This window comes from Tachypleus tridentatus, chromosome 9 (assembly GCF_004210375.1).
Source record: "Tachypleus tridentatus isolate NWPU-2018 chromosome 9, ASM421037v1, whole genome shotgun sequence".
NCBI classification, from domain to species: Eukaryota; Metazoa; Arthropoda; class Merostomata; order Xiphosura; family Limulidae; genus Tachypleus; species Tachypleus tridentatus.
This window is the reverse complement of record NC_134833.1, coordinates 138749084-138768788: the sequence shown is the minus strand read 5'-3', so window position 1 is coordinate 138768788 and position 19705 is coordinate 138749084. Positions and strand designations below refer to the sequence as shown.

The 19705-nt window shown below is 33.1% G+C and overlaps 1 protein-coding gene across 1 annotated transcript in view; it reads right to left on the bottom strand.

Annotated features, from left to right (window-relative positions):
* LOC143227495 (neuroglian-like) overlaps positions 1 to 19705 on the bottom strand; it is a 63280-nt gene that overhangs the window by 1019 nt on the left and 42556 nt on the right. The window contains exons 4-10 of the mRNA XM_076458936.1: positions 15722 to 15909; positions 12689 to 12842; positions 7850 to 8010; positions 6771 to 6876; positions 2349 to 2542; positions 1555 to 1709; positions 1010 to 1135 (exon numbers count right to left, since the gene is read on the bottom strand). Coding sequence (XP_076315051.1) covers positions 1010 to 1135; positions 1555 to 1709; positions 2349 to 2542; positions 6771 to 6876; positions 7850 to 8010; positions 12689 to 12729 — 783 coding nt within the window. The 5' untranslated portion in view covers positions 12730 to 12842; positions 15722 to 15909. The remainder of the gene's footprint in view (positions 1 to 1009; positions 1136 to 1554; positions 1710 to 2348; positions 2543 to 6770; positions 6877 to 7849; positions 8011 to 12688; positions 12843 to 15721; positions 15910 to 19705) is intronic.

Sequence of the window (19705 nt, the reverse complement as noted above, 5' to 3'; positions counted from 1 at the left end):
TACCTTAAAGAGTCATAACAAAATGAATCAACATAATCACTGTAATTTATATGACAACTTCAACTGCTGAACATATATATTACAAATGTATTAACATATAAACTTGATTATTAGTTACACACCAATTTTAAGCTATCATATAATGCATACTATAAAATAGAAAATAAAAGTTGTCCGGAAGACAGACAAATACGTCTCTCTTTTTTAAAAACAAAGGATTATCTGTAAAACTACTTTGGCTTTTCTTAAAACCTCCAGCAGAGTAAGCCAGTTATGTTATTTTTCTTTCACAGTTATCACACATCAGTTACATTATTGTTAAATGTATACATATTTTTCAAGTACATTAACTTAATTTTATAGAAGGTAAGTACGTTATGTTAAAATGACTTTGGGGTTTCTTGTGTGATTGTATTCCAAGATAATTTTACTACTAATTTTGTCATCTCAAAATATATACGTTATTTCGAAGAATGCTTCAGTAATGTCAAAAAAGTTATTTGTCATTGATTTCTTGTCTCTAAGTGTCTGTTACTCTGGGAACATCACTTTCTGAAGCCTCTCATGTGATTTTATTCCAAAATATTATGCTAGATTATGCTCTATGTATCTCATGACCATGTATTATTGAAAATAACTTCACAGCATAGTTTCCACTGTGAAGCTGTCATGTTTCAAACACACTCCTCCTGTCAGCAGCTTTCTATAAGTTTATTAGGATGACACTCTGATCAGAAATAGATAGGGGCAGCATCCAGCAACTTGACTTGCATGTCTTTATAAAAAGTAACATAACTCCCTATGCCATTCTCAAACTGTTAGAGGTATGCAATGGTTGAAGAGGAAGTGTAGCTATAAGTCTCTGCTCATAACCTGTTGGCATTCTTTCCAGATCGAGATCCTTCTAGATTATGTTGTATACTGCTGCCTGGGATAAATAGATAGCTTTTACCACTGACATTTCTGTTCATGATTTCTCACTTGTTACAAAATGTTGCAGTTTGCCTACCTTTGCTGGGATACATCTCGTACATCTCTTTCCAAATGGTTCTGGTGTCCCAAGTTGACCCATATTCCTTTGTTTTCCAATGCCATTAAGCATAAGGAATATCCCCATCTTGGAAATTCCAAATTCCTAATTTGAATGCATCTTTGCAATCTGAGTGTATGAATATTTTACATCACAAAAGGTTGTTGCATATCTTCACAAAAGCAATACATTTTTGTTAGCATAACAAAATGTCAAACTATGTCAAAATGTAGTTCTGACACATTCCATTTCAACAGTACCTTATTATAATGGTTGTGGTTGTCATGTGTCTTGCTGATTTACAAATTCAAAATTGTTTTAACATAACACACTAATTCCTTTATATAATGGACAATCCATTTGAAACTAAAATAGAAACATGTAAGTTCTGACTTTTTTATATTTCCTAACACAAAACTTACAATCACAGTTTGGTCTTATGTTACTGAACTTTACCTCCTTTTCAGGTAATCTATAAATTCAGTCTATTATTCAGACCTCACACCATCATTAGATTTTCATACTTTAACAGTAGGAAGTATTTTACCTTCTATAGCTTCTCCATTTATCAACCAGTGAAGTTTTGGAGGAGGTATTCCACTAGCTGAACATTCAAACCTAACGTTTTCATCTTCAGCAGCCTGTGTGTTGGTTGGTGATACATTCCAATAGGGTAATGCTATGATAAAATATATTGATATTCTATTTTCTATGTGAATACACAATTTACATTTATGTAAAATGCTCACATCATTAGATAGATGTTTATGTTTATGACTCGTAATATGATCTCCAACAAGCACAAAGTAAAGAATTTCACAGATTGAAACTTTTAACCAGTACATTTCTTTACAATATGTGTTTAAAGTTTATAATTTTTCAGCTTGATTTTTAAAAACGTGTCACGTCAAGATATGTTCAGGGTAAAAGCCAGAGATAATTCACTCATATAAGGCACATAGAAACGAATTCTTTATGACACAAGTTTTTTCAGTTTGAAGTGTAACTAGATAAGTTGAGTTCATTTATCACTGAATTTTCATGCTTCATTCTCAACCATGTCACAATTTTTTACATTATGAGAACTAAAGAAAATTTTTTTTTATATTTCAAAGATTATAATTTTTTGCCTTTTTTATTTAAAAAAATTTCAGTTTTTAAATTTATACACAGAAAGAATAAGTAATATTTATTTAGTAGCATACTTATATTTCTTGGTGGTTGGTTAACTTGATATTAACCAAATAATCACATGTATATTTGACACCCAGATGAAAAAAAACAACAACAAACAAAAACGTATGAATATTAAACATACATTCTACTATAACTGTTACTGAATATTTCTGTTCACTTCCAACTCCATTATTAGCAATGCACTGGTAGATGCCTTCATTGTCACTGCTAATATTTGTAATCTTTAATATTTTACCAATCTTGATAGGTGTACCAAGTCTTTCACTGGGTAGGGGTCCTTTTTTGGTGAAATACCACTTCACTGTGGGAATAGGCCTAAATAATTAAGATGAAAAACACATTTATGTGTTAGTTCACGAAAACTGCATTATATACAATTAAAGAATGTCATTTAAGAAAAAACAAAATCCCTAGTTTAAATACAAATAAAATGTTTTCATTTATTATAAAAAAATATGCTTAACATCAGTTAATTTAACATGTTGATGCTGTACTGTGGCAAACAGATAAGTGGCATATAAATGCTAATGTTTCTTAATAAACATTTTGTTACTGATATGTTTTACAAGGAAAGTATAAAGATAAGCTGAAATAAAATTTTGTATCATGCACATATGGTTATACAAAAAAGGCTACTAATCCTTTATATAAAAACATGTTTAACATATTTCCGTCTCAACAATCAGTTAGAAAAAGGGCAAAGTAAGGAAACAGATATAATGAATATATCAAAATGTAACACTTGTTTCTGAGGCAAATTTAAATACTCAATATTGCAACTCTCTATTTAAACATATCATTCCCCTTGTGACTTAAGCTGCATTTATCTTTAGACTGAAGATCTAAAAAGACAAAGGCATTTACTGAAATGGTATTTAGAGTTTAAAATTCACTAAAACCATATGTTGAGCAATTTTGTCTGTAATATTTAAGCTATTAACACTGTAAGTTTATTAGTTATACAAGCATATATACAGTTTTTCTTCTGAAATTTCTTTTAGTTAAAATGGTTGAATGAACTATGTCAAAAAGATTATGTGTTAACACAGAAAAAAACTGTACATCATTTTTGGAAAATTCAGCAAACACCAAAATTGAAGTTTGAAAATGCTAAGTACTGTGTGAATACCAGGTGCATTGATAAACATATCATTCTGAAATAAGTTTGATAAAGAGGCCCCTTAGAATAAAAAAATAAAAGTTAAATAACAGAAAAGTCACCTGATAATCCTAACTCAGTACACTGAAAGATAACCACAGTCTCCTTATTATCAGGAGATAAGTATATTGGTCCACACTCTCCTTATTAACAGGAGATAAGTATGTTGGTCCACACTCTCCTTATTATCAGGAGATAAGTATGTTGGTCCACACTCTCCTTATTATCAGGAGATAAGTATGTTGGTCCACACTCTCCTTATTATCAGGAGATAAGTATGTTGGTCCACACTCTCCTTATTATCAGGAGATAAGTATGTTGGTCCACACTCTCCTTATTATCAGGAGATAAGTATGTTGGTCCACACTCTCCTTATTATCAGGAGATAAGTATGTTGGTCCACACACTCCTTATTATCAGGAGATAAGTATGTTGGTCCACACACTCCTTATTATCAGGAGATAAGTATGTTGGTCCACACTCTCCTTATTATCAGGAGATAAGTATGTTGGTCCACACTCTCCTTATTATCAGGAGATAAATATGTTGATTTTTCTATTCTTACAATCTTGCATCATCATGTTTCAATATCCGTTTTATTTATTTAAAGACAATTCAAGCTGACTTACACCATTCAAAATTAGGATAAAAAAGTTGAAATTGAGTTACATTTAATTCAATATGAGATAATTCTACAGTTACCTTTAAAGAAGATAATACATGTTTCAAAGCCTGTATGCTTTTTCCTATGGTTATCAAAAAACAATATTTTAATAAATAGCCTGTAAATTGTATTAAAGTTAATAGGTTTTACATTGTTTGTTTATTAATTAACAACTCATGATACTCTTACAATTTACTTATAGGATTAAGAATGCTTTATCATGCCTATTTGCATTTCCCTAAACTCAAACAATCACAATGTAATGAGAAGGGTATAACAAATTATGAAAACATCATCAAATTTAAGATAATTATAAAAATGGTATATCTTGTAACTCTCATTTGGATAGTCTATCTGCAGTAGTTACAATACTCTCACCCCTTTGTTTTTTACCAATATACTAATAAGTAACTCATATAACATTTTACTGATATCGAATAACATTTAGGGGATTTTCATGATAATATGCATTACATCTACAAATTCTGTATAATTCTGGAAGGTTATAAATTATTCTAGAATGCTCTAGTATATTCTGGAAATTTCAGATTATTCCATATTATTCAGATTGTTCAATAAATTCTACATATAAATAAACTATGCTGTCACTTTCTAATTCTGGAATATTCTGTATGATAAAACATTACTTTCCAAAATTTCTGTGAAGATACATGAGTACTTATGATGATTCTTCAGTATCATTTCAGCTGACCCTATATCAGCATATTATTGCAAATGGAAACTTGTAACATAAAGTAAAACTATATCTTAATTACTTAACTTAGAAGAAACTCAACTAACAGGAAACAGATTACTTTCAAACAGGCATGTGCTATGTGTCTTTTCTACAATCACAAAACATTAAAGACAATAGTTTATGAAAGCTCAAAGGATGTGACAAAGAAGCAATTGGAGAACCCTCACATTCTAAGCCTAAAATGAGGGCAAGAAGAAATCCTATCTCTCCTGATTTTGAAGTAGCTATGAACAGCATTAAGTTGAGTGACAGAAAGGCAACATTTGCCTTTTCTGACATAGCTTTGGTCATAATGTGCAGGAGCTAACCATTAACCATTTATGCAACCAGTGTTGAATTCTTTGGATGGATAAATTGTTAATGGTTTTCTCTATTTTTTTTGACAAACAGTTCCAGCTAACAATCTTACTTGCAGCTCACTGAGATAGCAAGTTCCTTAATGATCTCACAGGAAAGAACAAGTGGATCATCTACTAGTGATCCTGTCTGGAAAAGAGTAAACCAACTCCAAGTTGATTTCTATCACTGAGAGGCTTAAGCTTCTGCTGTGGTACATTTGCTGAAAGAGTGAAGAGTTACTCATTGTGTAAAAGTAGTTTGCTTTGACACAATAGCAAACAACACTGGTGTTAGAAATTGAGCATGTATGCTGGTAGAATAAAGATTAAACAGTTTTCTATATTTGATGTGCTAGCATCATACCTAAAATTATCCTGAGATGTATTTTTAAAGACTGTATGTGATTACCTTTGGTCAAGATATTGCAATTTTCAACCAATTCCAACAATCTTAATACAGTTATGAAACTGCACCTGACAATGATGAAGTAGCAGAAGCCACAGAGGGAGTTAAAGACTGCACCCTTAAGTTTTCTTCAAGACAACTTCAGGTCAACCAACTTGGAGACAATTATCAAGATCTTGAACAAGCCATAACCATTCTTTACAGCATCACTCCTTGTGGAAAGCAGTTTATAACATCTAGAACACTGCATCACGTATGATGAATGGCCATGGCATTACATGCTATCAAGATCAAGATCTGGATGTTTATAGGACAGTTTAAGCTCACTGGCTACAAGGAAAGAGGATTCTAAGAAATCAGTATCTTTGTTGTTTTAATATATTTCAGAGTATGGCTCACTGGTCAGGATGCCATTTGTGTTCTTTTCAATGATCTTAACTTTCTACAGTGTTTTACTATGTATAAGAAAGTGAATTATATTATTTTAAAAATTAGCCTCTCAAAATTTTGTTGAATATCTAAGGTATCTCAAAGAGAAACTCAATGGTATGACATTCTTTGACTGAGTTGTATCAACAGGGACAAAATTAACAATGGTAAAGGTGTTGAATGAGAAGGAAAGCATGGTTGAACTCCCAAAATTCATCCAGCTAGGTATCAGGAAATCTGACGACATGTCATTTGAGGATTTCATCACAAATAGCACAACATACTTCTTTAGACGCCTCGAACTTCCATTTGGATTTCTGGATTATGACCCTGAGTCATGGAAGCCCAGAAAGACCAGAGGAAGGCACTGGAGACAGTTAAAAAAATTGTGTGGAATCACAGATGCTTTTCTAACACCAAAAAGGAAACAATAACTATGAAAAGGTGATTAACCACAACAAAATCATACAACTGTGTAATTATTATATTGTAAGCATAATCAAATAATAATATACTTCAAATAAATCATCTATAATACATAACAAATACATTTATGTATCCCACAGTACATATGGTACCAAGTCATTGCAGTCTAGAAATCCAACTTTACTAAGAAACTTTTAAATAAGGTCTGAAACAGATAAGTTTAGCATTTCACTTTTTTTTTGTAGTTTGGAATAAGGTATGGGGTGAGAGCTTTATAAGTTTTGAGTTATAATTACAAAGAGATAAAAAAATGTACAACCAAGTTTCATTTTATTGAATGAGAACCTTAAATTGTAAAACTTACATGCCACCATAGATACATGCCAATTGTAAGTCATCTCCTCTGAGGATAAGTTTATTAGCTGGTGAAACATACTGTCTCACTGGTTGTTGAGTAACAGGTTCCCCAACTGAATAAAAACATTTAATAGACAACTTCTATTAATTATTTCAGAAAATTGTGTTTTGTTTTTCTAAGGCAGATAATGTAAAGTTACAGACATTTATGTGTACAAAAATAGATTTTCTATTAGAATATTGTCATGGTTTTCAAGTGATATGCGTGTTTATCATGTTCAGTATGAAACTGGAAGGTTTAATAAATATATTGAAGGCTGTAGTTCACTTCAAACATTCAGTAAACAATAGCTGAATTTAGACTTTAAATATATAACACTTAGGTTGGTGAAGTTTATAGGTTATAAACTTATGTTATACCACAGTAAGACCTGCTAATAATATTAAATATTTACTAGCCCTGTAAAGGTTTTCAATGAAAATAATATACGGCTGCATTTCAACCGTGTGGTTCGCTGCTGTAGATGATCCGTATCACTTAGCTACTTTCACGCCACACAAAGTCTCAGTCTAAATTCTATTTATACCAGACATTTATATGACAAATGTTACGGTGTAAAAATTCTAGACTGGCAAAGCATTATCTCCTGACGCTTGGATTACGTGAAGATATTACATCGCAATGAAACTGTAAACCTAGATCATCTAATGAACTTTAGCATCGCCAGCAGTGCGTGTGGCTGAAACGCTATTCTTCTTTTGTTTATTGATTGCTTACTTGTAATTAGGCACAAAGCTACACAAAAGGCTCTCTGTGCTCTGCTCACCACGGGTATCGAACCCCGGTTTCTAGAGGTGCGAATCTGCAAATATGCCGCTGCGCCACTGGGGGCGCTTCCTATTGGAAACTTGTAGCTTGTGAGGGCCAATAAGAAATATGTGATATCAAGTTAATGTAAACTGAGTTCTACTGTTACTGTTAATATATGAACAATAAGTGGATAGTTCATATGATGCATTTCATTTTCGAGATTTAATATATAAATATGAACTTTAGGTAATATTCGTAAAACCAGAAGAGCTTACTTTCTCTTGGAATGACAATTAGTTTTCTTTTATTCCCCGTTTTCAGTTCATTCCGAAATAATGATGACACAAAACAGGAGTAAACGGCGTCATTGAAGCTGTCGCCCAAGGTAACATAGGAAAAGTGCAAGCCTCCCTCAGGATCTAAAGTCACTCGTGAACTGTTGAAAAGTTTGATGAAATTTAAACAACACAGTTTTGGAAAATTGGATGAGTTAGCTTTAATTAATTCATTACTAAACCTTAACTTTAACCTAACTCCTAACAAACACACGCACATAAACAACAGTGCCATAAAACAACCCGAACAATAATAATTTTCAAAGGTCGACGGTCCAAAAAACTTGAATGTTTAAAATTACAAAGTAAACGTTTAGTTTATTAGGTTTCAAAATAAAAAAAATCGTTTTGATGGTCCCGTAATATTAGTTAATTAAATCAAATTATTAACTCCTTCCCACATAGCTCTTTTAAACGACCAAGATTTGCATATAAAAAGATACAGTATACATTGTTATCGGAGTGTGTAAAAATGTCGACTCACTGAAATCGAAACCGGTTAATAACTCACATTTTCCGCCGTCTACAAACGACATTCATCCATACTACAAAACTAAACTTTAACTTTCCTTTGAATTTGACCACTTTTACTATATATACGTGTGTGTGTATGACCCTGACCTTAAAGTTACACTTAACTTTAGTGATATATATATATATCATTTTTTTCATATATATAATTAATTCTCATTTTATAACTGTATATTTATGTATATTACTCTTTTTATGTCGTAAAGGAAACAACAACAATAAACAAACCAGGTTTTTAAAGTTGGCACAGTATGCAAAAAAACAAAACAAAAAGTTACTGCACCATCGTTAAACAAACAAGTACCTACATAAAACTATTTTATTTATCAACAAAATATGACACGGGCTACAAATTACTCAAAAATATCTTCATATAGTTGTAATTCACATACAATGACTCGTAACTTTCTAAATTATTACAGAAGTTAATAACATACGAGCTAAACATTTTCAGAAGCATACATAGTAATTTTTTAATTCTTCGCCTTTCATGTTACGTTTAGTTGATTAACCTTTAAGTTTTAGCTAATGTAAGTTGTTCTGAAACGGAGGCCTCGTTAGCTTCTAAAAAGATTCGAAGCTCGGCGCCTATGGGTCCGGGAATTTTCGGCATTTTAGTATGATATCGATCATAGTTTTCCATTCTGATTTTTTAAGACACCAATTTAGGATTTGGGGCACGGACCCGTGTGTCAACGGATCGCGACGCCTCTATTCTGAAATATCTTGTCACAATTTTACTTAGCTAGGATCAACTTTTGATGATTAGTCAGCAGATAACAGCAATGATGGAAGTGGGGTCGGAATGAAAGACCGCGCGTTTAATTATTAACGTTCGTTGCGTGTTAATATAACAGTCAGATTATTATTTAGTTAATAAACAAAACGTTCTTTCTGCCGGTGATCTGTAACATAAACTTCTGTCATATGCTGAGGTCACTATGAAGCGAAATTAATGGATAAAGGTCGAACGCGCTGTTTTCGAAAACTAGATATTTTTCAGTTTACATTCCAAATCGGCCAGAAGATTATTTGAATGTCATGTTTCGAAATTTAAAGAAAATAAACACAGTGATGTACGCTTTGGTTTTATACACAAAGTCAATGACGTTAACACACAGATTTAAGCCATACGTAAACCTATATAGTTAAAACGTATATTGAACGAAGTTAAATAAATGCATCTTAATAAAATAAAATAGTAGAGATATGGCCCCTTGTCTAAAAAAAAACACCAAACAGAAAACTTAATTAGAAAAACAACAGTGGGTAGATCACTTTGACGTTTAATTCTCAGGCAAATTAGTCTGAATAAAACCATAACAACTGACAAGTTGAGTAAACTTATTTATTATAATAATAATATTATAGGTAGAAAGATTATTGCATTTTTTCTTTTATCCTAATCAAAATTAAGTCAAACAGGAAGTACTAGTGTAATGTATATAATCAACAAGTATTTGATAAACACAAAATAAATTACAACACAAGTTGTAACAAATCTCCATGATACAAGCAGCTACTCCAGAAGAGCCGAAAACAACAAATTATTGTTCAGCAATTTTTAATATATTGATGTAACTCTGTTTTCCGATGAGAGAATTATTTGACGAAAATAATGCGAAGTTCAGACCAGAAGAATATAGTATGCGTAACGATAACAAATGAGTTTATTTCTTCTGTAACGTTTGCTTCAGGCTATTAATTCTGTCACCTGCCTACAATATTATTTTTGAGCCCAAGCCCACTAATAACGTTTTCTCTCTCAATTGAAATTGACTCGATAATTGTACTACGAATAACATACTCATAAACTTGCTTGAACACTCTCACGGTTAATCGATCGATTAACAGAATAAACATCATAAATATCATTGTTCTGAATACTTCACTTTTCACTAACGCTTTACTAACTGAAAAATTACTGGCTCAGTCGTATTTATACCTGTAACTTTCTTTGTTTTAGATGTTTTGTAAACCCCAGGGCCAGATTAAGATGGGAGCTGCAACTCCAGGCCCACTGAAAAAATAAGTACACCACGCTCAAGTAAAAAAGTCGCGCATCAGAAAATATGTACATTCCATATCAATAATGGTTTCAGCATTAAAAATTTTCTGAAAAAATATCCGATCTTAGTCATTCATGATAAACCTACGTGTATAAAGCTTTCAGTCACAAACAATCTTCGTGTTCCCTACGCCTCGATCTTAACGTTATGTGCCCTCTAACAAATAAACAAATTACAACATTAAAACAATACGAAGAAAACAGTTGCCCAAGGTTACAGTAAACACTATATAAATTATTCTACAACTTCCTTGCTCTTATAATATCCTTATTACTTATTATCTCACTAATATAATATGTTTCGGAGTCTACAATAAAATTTAACACGTGACTAACCAAAAAAAGATATTGGTAAGAAAACCGAAATTATCGTTTTTTTATGAGAAAATTACAATTTAAAAATATTATTGTATTGGTTTTGAACATTTATAAGTTTTAAATAATATATAAAATGTATATTAATTTGTTCTATTAAAAAAAAAGAGTATTATGCTGAGATTTACATTAAATTGATAATGTAATAAGTAGTAAATTGATCAAGTAAAAAGAATAAAATAAAGTAATAAGTGTTTCAAATTGTATCAAAAAAGATGTAGTTTTACAGAGAGATTTCGATAAACAGCTGCCATATACATTTTACTCTTCATAAAATTAAAGTTATGTGTATTAGTTAACATAATAATTGGGAAAACTCTGAGTGATGTTAGTTAATAATAAAATGTGAGCATAGCTATATCCAAATCATCAAATCTTTCAAAATAATATATAGCTTGAATAAAGAAAATGGAATATTACATTATATACATAGTAATGTCGAGTAAGAGTCAAATGAAGTCGTCGGTTCACTGTGTGATATAAAGGTTCGGCCTCGCGTGAATGGTTTGGCCATTATATTTAAATTAATAAAATATATTTGACCATTGGAGGGGCTTAAAAGAAAAACAACCAGGATCATTTCAGGGTTTAAATGGTTATACTATGAAGGGAAGTTAAAATATTTTTACACATATTTGTTGGATACAAGAATGGTTAGGGAGAACGTTATTGTGGATTTTAAGATCATTAAAAGTTTGGAATTCATAAGTTTAACTGACAATTTCGTACAAAAACTTTGCACTTAGTAAAATTAGAAGATACACTTTGAAGATGTATAAGATTCAGACAGTCAAAACAACGCTACTTTTCTTATAAGGTGGAATACACTGTCTTAGACGTTGCAGTGGTTGTAACAATGAAAAATTTAAGAAGCGATTGAATGAGTATTTTGGAGATCAGGGTTAGATATTGGTAAAAAAGGTTTGAAGTAAAATGGTATTAGAATATGGGATAACACAGATGATAAATCGGATCCCTATGCCCTATGGAAATGAAATTAAACAATTAAAACTTTTAAAACTCTCTTCACCCAATATCTTATAACAGTCAATTTACATGAATAAGTATTGTTACTTTGTTACTTGTGTAAATATGCTAATATGTGTCCATACACAAATACAATTACAATTGACTTTGAGTTACAAAAATATTTTGGGAAAAAAAAATATCATGCTGTAACAATAGATCATAACGTTATAAATGATAATATATTTTAACTTTTTTTCTTTTCTTTTATCTTTAACTAGTAAAGCATTTGCGTGGTTAATGAGGATGACAGGTTTCGAACGCAGGACACCTAGGAATCATATTGACTAACATAAAAATATTTCCAGATGGATATTCCAATATACACACACATGTTGCAGTCGCAAGTAGACCTAACTCTTAAGTAAAAATGTTTTATGTCTTAACAATATTCCAATAATATATTTAACAACAGAATTAACAGATGTTACAAACATATCTAAAACAGGAGTGAAAATTTCATGACGTTAGAAAAACACAAAGGTTCAGGAAGTCTCGACATAAATAAATAAAATCCTATAACCCGAGTGCTTTCGAAGGTGGGCCTTTTTCTTCAGGGGCAAAATGGGAATCTTAATCCCAGTTTGCTCCTGAATAAGAAAGGCCCACCTCGAAAGCGCTCAGTTATCGGGTTTTATTCATAGAAATGAAAGAAATATGTTGTATTGATAAATGGTAACACGTGACGTGATAAAAAAGTGATTTAAAAGGTTTTTAAGTGAAAACTTCATCATTATATGCGACAAGAAAACAAACTAATACAGTGTTATAATGACTACCTGTTGATATTACGAGGCTCACCGCTGTTGGGCTGGATCATCCAGAACACATATGGTTGCGGGTGCCCTTTGGGCGGATAACAATTTAAACTGAGAGGCAATCCTTCCTTGACCTCTATCTTTTTTATTTTTTCTTTTGGAAAAAAGTTTAATTCTGGAAGAAAGAATACTTTGTTTGAAATATATATTTACATTCTCAATTTTTATTTGTTTTATATTTTTGAGAATGCAAGTGTGCTATGGATAACGAGCATAATTATATTTCTGATGAACGACATTGTAAATGTTTTATTATTATTTTTTTGTCAGTGTCTATGTTCTCCTTTATTGCAAATAAACAATATTTTGCTTTAATTTGGATAATAATAAAGAACTTAACATTATTTATTATTCGTGACGTTTATATCAGTTTTGTTTCTTTATTGTAAGCACAAAGCCACACGATGTACTTTCTGTGTTGCGTCCATAATGCGTATTGAAAACAGATTTATACCGATGAAACTTTGTAGAATGGACGGCGACTACCTGTTGTGGAGACACAAGTGTAGAGGGACGACGTTTCGAAAGTCTTCCGCCTTTCGTTTTCAAGCCTTGAAGTCCTCTACACTTGTGTCTCCACAACAGGCAGTTGCCGTCCATTTTACAAAGTTTCATCATGAATACTCTGCCTAAATAATCTATCAAATAACAAATTTATACCGTTATAAGTCCTTATTAATTACGAGCATTGAAGACAACAACAATAACCAAACAAAACCTTTACACATGAACAAGAAATTTTTACATTACTTTAACAAGGAAAAATTAACACAGTTTTAATTTTTTAAATGTATGTGTGCATATATATTTTTAAAACGACAGGCTTACTTTGAAGAGATTAATATACTAACTACCTGTTTGAATACGAAACTAGCGTTACTTTTAGTTTAACTATAACTTTTTTATTTATTACAAAATGTACTGGCCTGGCATGACCGAGCGCGTAAGGCGTGCGACTCGTAATCCGAGGGTTGCGGGTTCGCGCCCGCGTCACGCTAAACATGCTCGCCCTCCCAGCCGTGGGGGCGTTATAATGTGACGGTCAATCCCACTATTCGTTGGTAATAGAGTAGCCCAAGAGTTGGCGGTGGGTGGTGATGACTAGCTGCCTATCCTCTAGTCTCACACTGCTAAATTAGGGACGGCTAGCACAGATAGCCCTCGAGTAGCTTTGTGCGAAATTCCAAAAACAACAAAAAACAAACAAAATGTACTACAAAACTTAAACGTCGTATATCCCGATTTTGATATTATTTATTAAATATTTGTAATATGTATATGATTCGATTTTTCCCTATAAAATATGTAACATGCTATATGTTTTTAATTTAAAATATATGACGTAAATATCACTTAGAAACTACAGTATTATTTTATAAATTCGGACAACGTACCCTTCACGTACAGGCTGCAACTAAATTTCTACGTAAAGCTTCGTCGTACTCGACAATACTCAATAAATTTAATCAATTTTAGATTATTGATGTCTGACCATATTCCTATTGCAGGTAAAATATTTACTGGACGGCGTGTAAATCTACGTGAAAAGCTTGGAGGTGACAGACGGATGCCTAACGTTTTTAAAACTGTGACGCTGACATTTACAAATTCTGTCATTAACGAGAAATCTGACATTTGTAGTACTTTTTTATTTCTGCTTTACTTACTTTCTGTAAATTTTAGTGTACGTCGTTATTAGCACAGTCATATAAAAGGTAAAATGACTTTTATTCTATACACATAATATGCATTTCTATAATCCTTTCCGAAGCCAGAAGTCCCGTCGTATTACTAAATATACGTATACACTCGACAACTGATTGTCCTTGAATTATAAGGCTGTGTGGAAATCTTGAAGTACTATCACGTGCAAGTTCACGTCGCTACATCATCTTCGTAGTGAGTTTATCCCTCTATATTGCCCGCACAACCAAGCCCCTTAATGAAAAACGACGGCTATTGTACAGTTGAAAATATATTTAGATCCAATGTTAAAACATGACAGTCATAGCGGATAATGCGAATTCTAAGAGCCTTCATATATATCTTCTTCCTCATTTCTAAACGTTTTCTTTCCAAAAAGTCGCGACCTCTAGACGTGGCGTTTGAAATAAACTCCTGGTTACATTACAGATACTGCACTTCCCAGCTTCACAGTAGAATTTATAGACCACGGTTTGTTTTAATCCAAGCATAAAACATATATATATATATATTGAGTACCATGGCTCCTTAACAATATACGTTTGTATGGACAGTAGTGTCAAATTCCTTTTATAATTAATATTTCTACTAGGTACATAATCTTGACGTGAAACCACCTTTAATTTTATACATATTTGAATTTGATAATAACTAAGAGTGAAAAAATAATAGTTGTAATATAATTAAGCCTAGGATAACTAACCTCATAGAAGGAAACAATTATAATGGTCAAAATAAATAAAAATTACGAACAACAACAATAAATAAATGAAAAACAACTTACCAGGGAAATAGCAGTGATAAGATGATAATGGTGGCAAAATAAATATATTTGATTAACATGCGCAAGCTCTCACAAAAATAATAAATTATCACAAAAACTTAACATGATATACATAAAAGTAAATTTAACAGGGATTATGTTTTCATCACAAAATTGTGAATTTAATTAGTTTATTTTTGAAATTCATGCAAAGCTACACGAGGGTTGTCTGCACTAGTCGTCCCTAATTTAGCAATATAAGACTAAAGAGAAGGCAGCTAGTCATCACCACCCACCGCCAACTCTTAGGCTACTCTCTTACAAACGAATAACTGAAGTGACTGCCACATTATAACGCCCCCACAGCTGAAAGAGCGAGCATGTTTGGTGTGATGGACATTCGAACCAGCGACCCTCGGAGTATATGAATTTAGTACATGTTTAAGCTGGAAATGTATGTTTTTAAGCATTTTTGCGACCGTAAGTTTCATTTTAATCAAGATTACATTTTTTTGTTCGTGTCTTACCTGATTTCCTAAGGAAAACACTGTTAGATAACGATACACCATATGGATTCTTTGCAAAACATTGGTACCTTCCTTCATCTGAAGCTTGAGGATGGGAGAAGTTCAGTGTGCCTACTCCTTTAAGCTGGGTCACTCTTTCTCCTACGAGGTCAAGGTCAAAGCGTTTTCCATTTTTTGTCCAATAGTACCTAGTGGTGGTTTTTTTTTGTTTTTTTTTAGAAAAAAAGCATTTGAAGTGTTGAGGTGATTAGTAAACTTTGCCTAAAATAAGAGTAAGCTTGGAAAGACACAAACGCTAAATATTTTTTATAAAGAATTTCAAATATCTTTTAATTAACAAGTTTATTAGAAAATCTTGAAAACCACTTTCATTGTGACTGAGCATCACATTTCTCTAATCTCACCATTGGTTATGTAGTTTGGTTAAGATTCGGGTCTGTTATCACAATCAACAACCTTTCCTTAGCGGAAGGATACCATTGAGATAGCGGAAGGATGATGCCAAGGGAGACGTCAAGCACTGAAATATCCAATAACATTGTCACAGATGTAGCACAAACCGACAGTGATGGTGTCAACACTGGATAGGTTTTATAATTGACATCCTTAGTTTCATTCCCCCAAAACAGTGGACTCCTTGTGTACTTACCCAAGATATTTGGCCAGAAGTAACAGGATTCGGCCTACAAATCAAACCTATTATACCCATCCTACAGAACAAGGCCATAAGCAAAATACCTAGACCCCACTCGCCTCACACACACACAAGTTGTTGTTCAAAGCACTTTGTTTCAAAAGTAAATAAAATATTTTCTCTTTCTGGATTTGTAAACAAGTTTTTAAAATATTAACACACAATATAAACTGAACACGTAATATATATGTATGCAACATAAGTAAAGTTTGTTTTCGAGAATAACTTACTTTGTTCTTTCTTTCTTCTATTTTATTTTGTCTAAACGGAGGAAATATCAGGATTATCCCCCCCGTCTACTGCTGCACTACTAAAACACCTTTTATTACCACAACAGACACATAGTAATTCAAGCTTAGCGAACGCAATTAACCTTGCTTCAAAGTTATAACTTATTAAACTACTTAAATCGCACTTGCATCTCTTAGCTACGTTTATACTAGAGCATGAATAAAAAAAAACGCGAGTTAAATATCAAAACTAAAGTTAGTTCACGAAAAGTACCTGTCTAAGTTCTGCATCGTGGAAGAGAAACGGAGCCACAAATGTAAAGTTTTGGCCAAAGTGTTTGCATATTTTATAACAAATGAGATCATTGTTATTAACATAGAATACTTAGTTCTATTAAACTGAGAAAACACAGTTTTATTAGACATCTGTATAAAGATGTGTAATTCATCTATCACAACAAAACAAACACTGCTGGCCAAAACCTTAAGGCCACTGAACATAAAGAAAAAAATATGCATTTTGCGTTGTTAGACTCAACCACTTATTTTCGAAGCTCTACTCAAATAAGAAAAATAGAAATAAGAAAAAGGAAAATAAAAGTAGAAAACGTTTTTAGCATTTAATAGAAAAATGTGAACACTATGGAATTAGCCTAAATACTAGTTGGTCAAAAGTTTAAGACCATACCAAAAAGAAGTCCTAAACAAGATAGGAAATGCCCAACAAGAGGTCTCAGTAGTGAGTTGCACGGCCATCAATGCGAATAACTTCAAACATTCGCTTTGACATGGTCGATATAAGCGTTTGCAGAAGGCTGGCTGGAATGTTATTCCAAGTGGTGAAGATAGCTTCACGAAGATCATGCACTGTTTGGAATTGACGTCTATTTCTATAGACTTCCCTTGCCATCCACCCCCAAACATTTTCAATAGGGTTCAGTTCGGGCGAACACGCTGGATGGTCCAAAAGAATCACGCTATTCGCCATGAAAAAGTCCTTTGTCCTGCGGGCATTGTGGATTGCAGCGTTGTCCTGGTGAAAGATCCAGTCATTTCCACACAAGGATGCTCTCTCCAACATGCCAATGTAGCCAGCTGCTGTTTGACGCCCCAGTATAACCTGAAGCTCCATTGTTCCATGGAAGGAGAAAGCATCCCAGATCATGATGGAACCTTCTCTGCTGTGTCGTGTAGAAAATGTCTCCAATGGGATATCCTTATCATGCCAGTAACGTTGGAAGTCAACTGGACCATTCATGTTACATTTTTTTCTCATCAGAAAACAAACTCTTCGTCCACTTTTCTACGTTCCACGTTTGGTGCTTTTCAGCAAAGTTTAACCGAGCTGTTTTATGGTGTGAAGGAGACGTGGCCTTTGAAGACATTCACCGTTTTTAAAGCCTTTCTCTAGTAGATGCCGTTTGATTGTTCTTGAGCTGCATTCTGCGTCTGAAAGGGCCTTAATTTGGTTTGACGATCAGCTGGTGTCTTACCGGACAACCCGTCGAACCCTCCTGCTCAACGCCGGCGAAATTTTTTTGGGCCGATCACTTGAAATTCTCGTTCTGTATCTCTCAGGGTCTTTTAAGAAATTTGCAACAGCAATCTTACTATGCCCAAACTCACCAGCGATGGCGCATTGAGAGAGACCTTGCTTTTGCAGCTCGACAATTCTGCCACGTTCAAACTCTGTCAACTTTTTAGTCTTTGCCATGTTTTTATCCAATGTAACACAGGAGGTGTCAGTGGGAGATGTTGACAACGCTAATGCTTGAACACAAATAACTAATTTCGGTACTTCTTTACCAATTAACGCTTCGTTTCAGCATGGTCTTCACTTTTGACCAGCTAGTATTTAGGCTACCTTCATAGTGTCCACATTTTCCCTATTAAATGCTAAAAAAGTTTTTTATTTTCTCTTTTCTTATTTTCATTTTTCTAAGGTCTACTCAAATAAGTGGTTGAGTCTAACAACGCAAAATACATATTTTTCTTTATGTTCATTGGCCTGAAGATTTTGGCCAGCAGTGTATATAATGATAAAATATAAGATAAAATTAATATAAATAGCATCTGTAACCTTAATTTAGTCCGTATTAAACATTCAATACTTGGTTAGTCCTACTTGTATTCTGGTAACCTCCGCAAGGTAACATGGCATGCTGTTGATGAGGTTATTGATGCCATCCATTGTGATTTCATCCAAACTTGTCAATAGAAGGTACTGAAACTCAGTTACAATAGCTGACTTAGGGTCGTAGTTAGCAATTTTATTGCTCAGTGGGATTATAATTTGGATACTTTCTCGCCATCAAGAACCGGAGACTTTGCTGGTCATGGTAACTTTGTACGTTCCTCTTGGTTAAAATAATTCGGTACAATACACACACTGTGGGCAGTGGTGTTGTAATCCAAGAACACAGATTTATTGCCAAACATTATGCAAGTATATGGCAGAAATATCTGCTTCGTGTAATGCCTATAGGAGGCGGCGCCACTGACGTTACTCTGCTGGATATGAAGCGCAGATTTTCCACTGTTATGAATAGGTACCCAAATGTAAACTACAACACCTTCTTTGCATTACCTGTGAGAAAGACATTCTTCCCTCATCTGTTATTCAGGGAAACAACGAACACGAATCCTGCCATCAGCTTTAACAAGTCGGAAACAGGATTTGGTTGAAAAGATGACATGTCGCCAATGTCCTAACTGTAACTTTTTATACTTGTTATGCTGTCTTTTCCAAGTAACACAGTGGCGACGTTGGATTCTGTTTAATATTGGTCAGGAGAATGCTCTTCTTGCAAAGTAACAATTTTTTTGGTCAATCTCTTGTTCATTGTTTTTTCTAAATACTCTGGAATGAATGTGTTCATGTAATTCCTGTTGTAAAGTGTTGCAAGACTTTTTTTGACTTTAACAAGTTAACCTGATCAAAACAAGGCCATCTCAGGAGTAGGTTTTCGATATCTATCAGTCGACTTTCCTGGAATAATGATTCTTGTAGTACGATGACGTTTCATGATTCTGGATACAGTAAATCGGGATACCCTACTG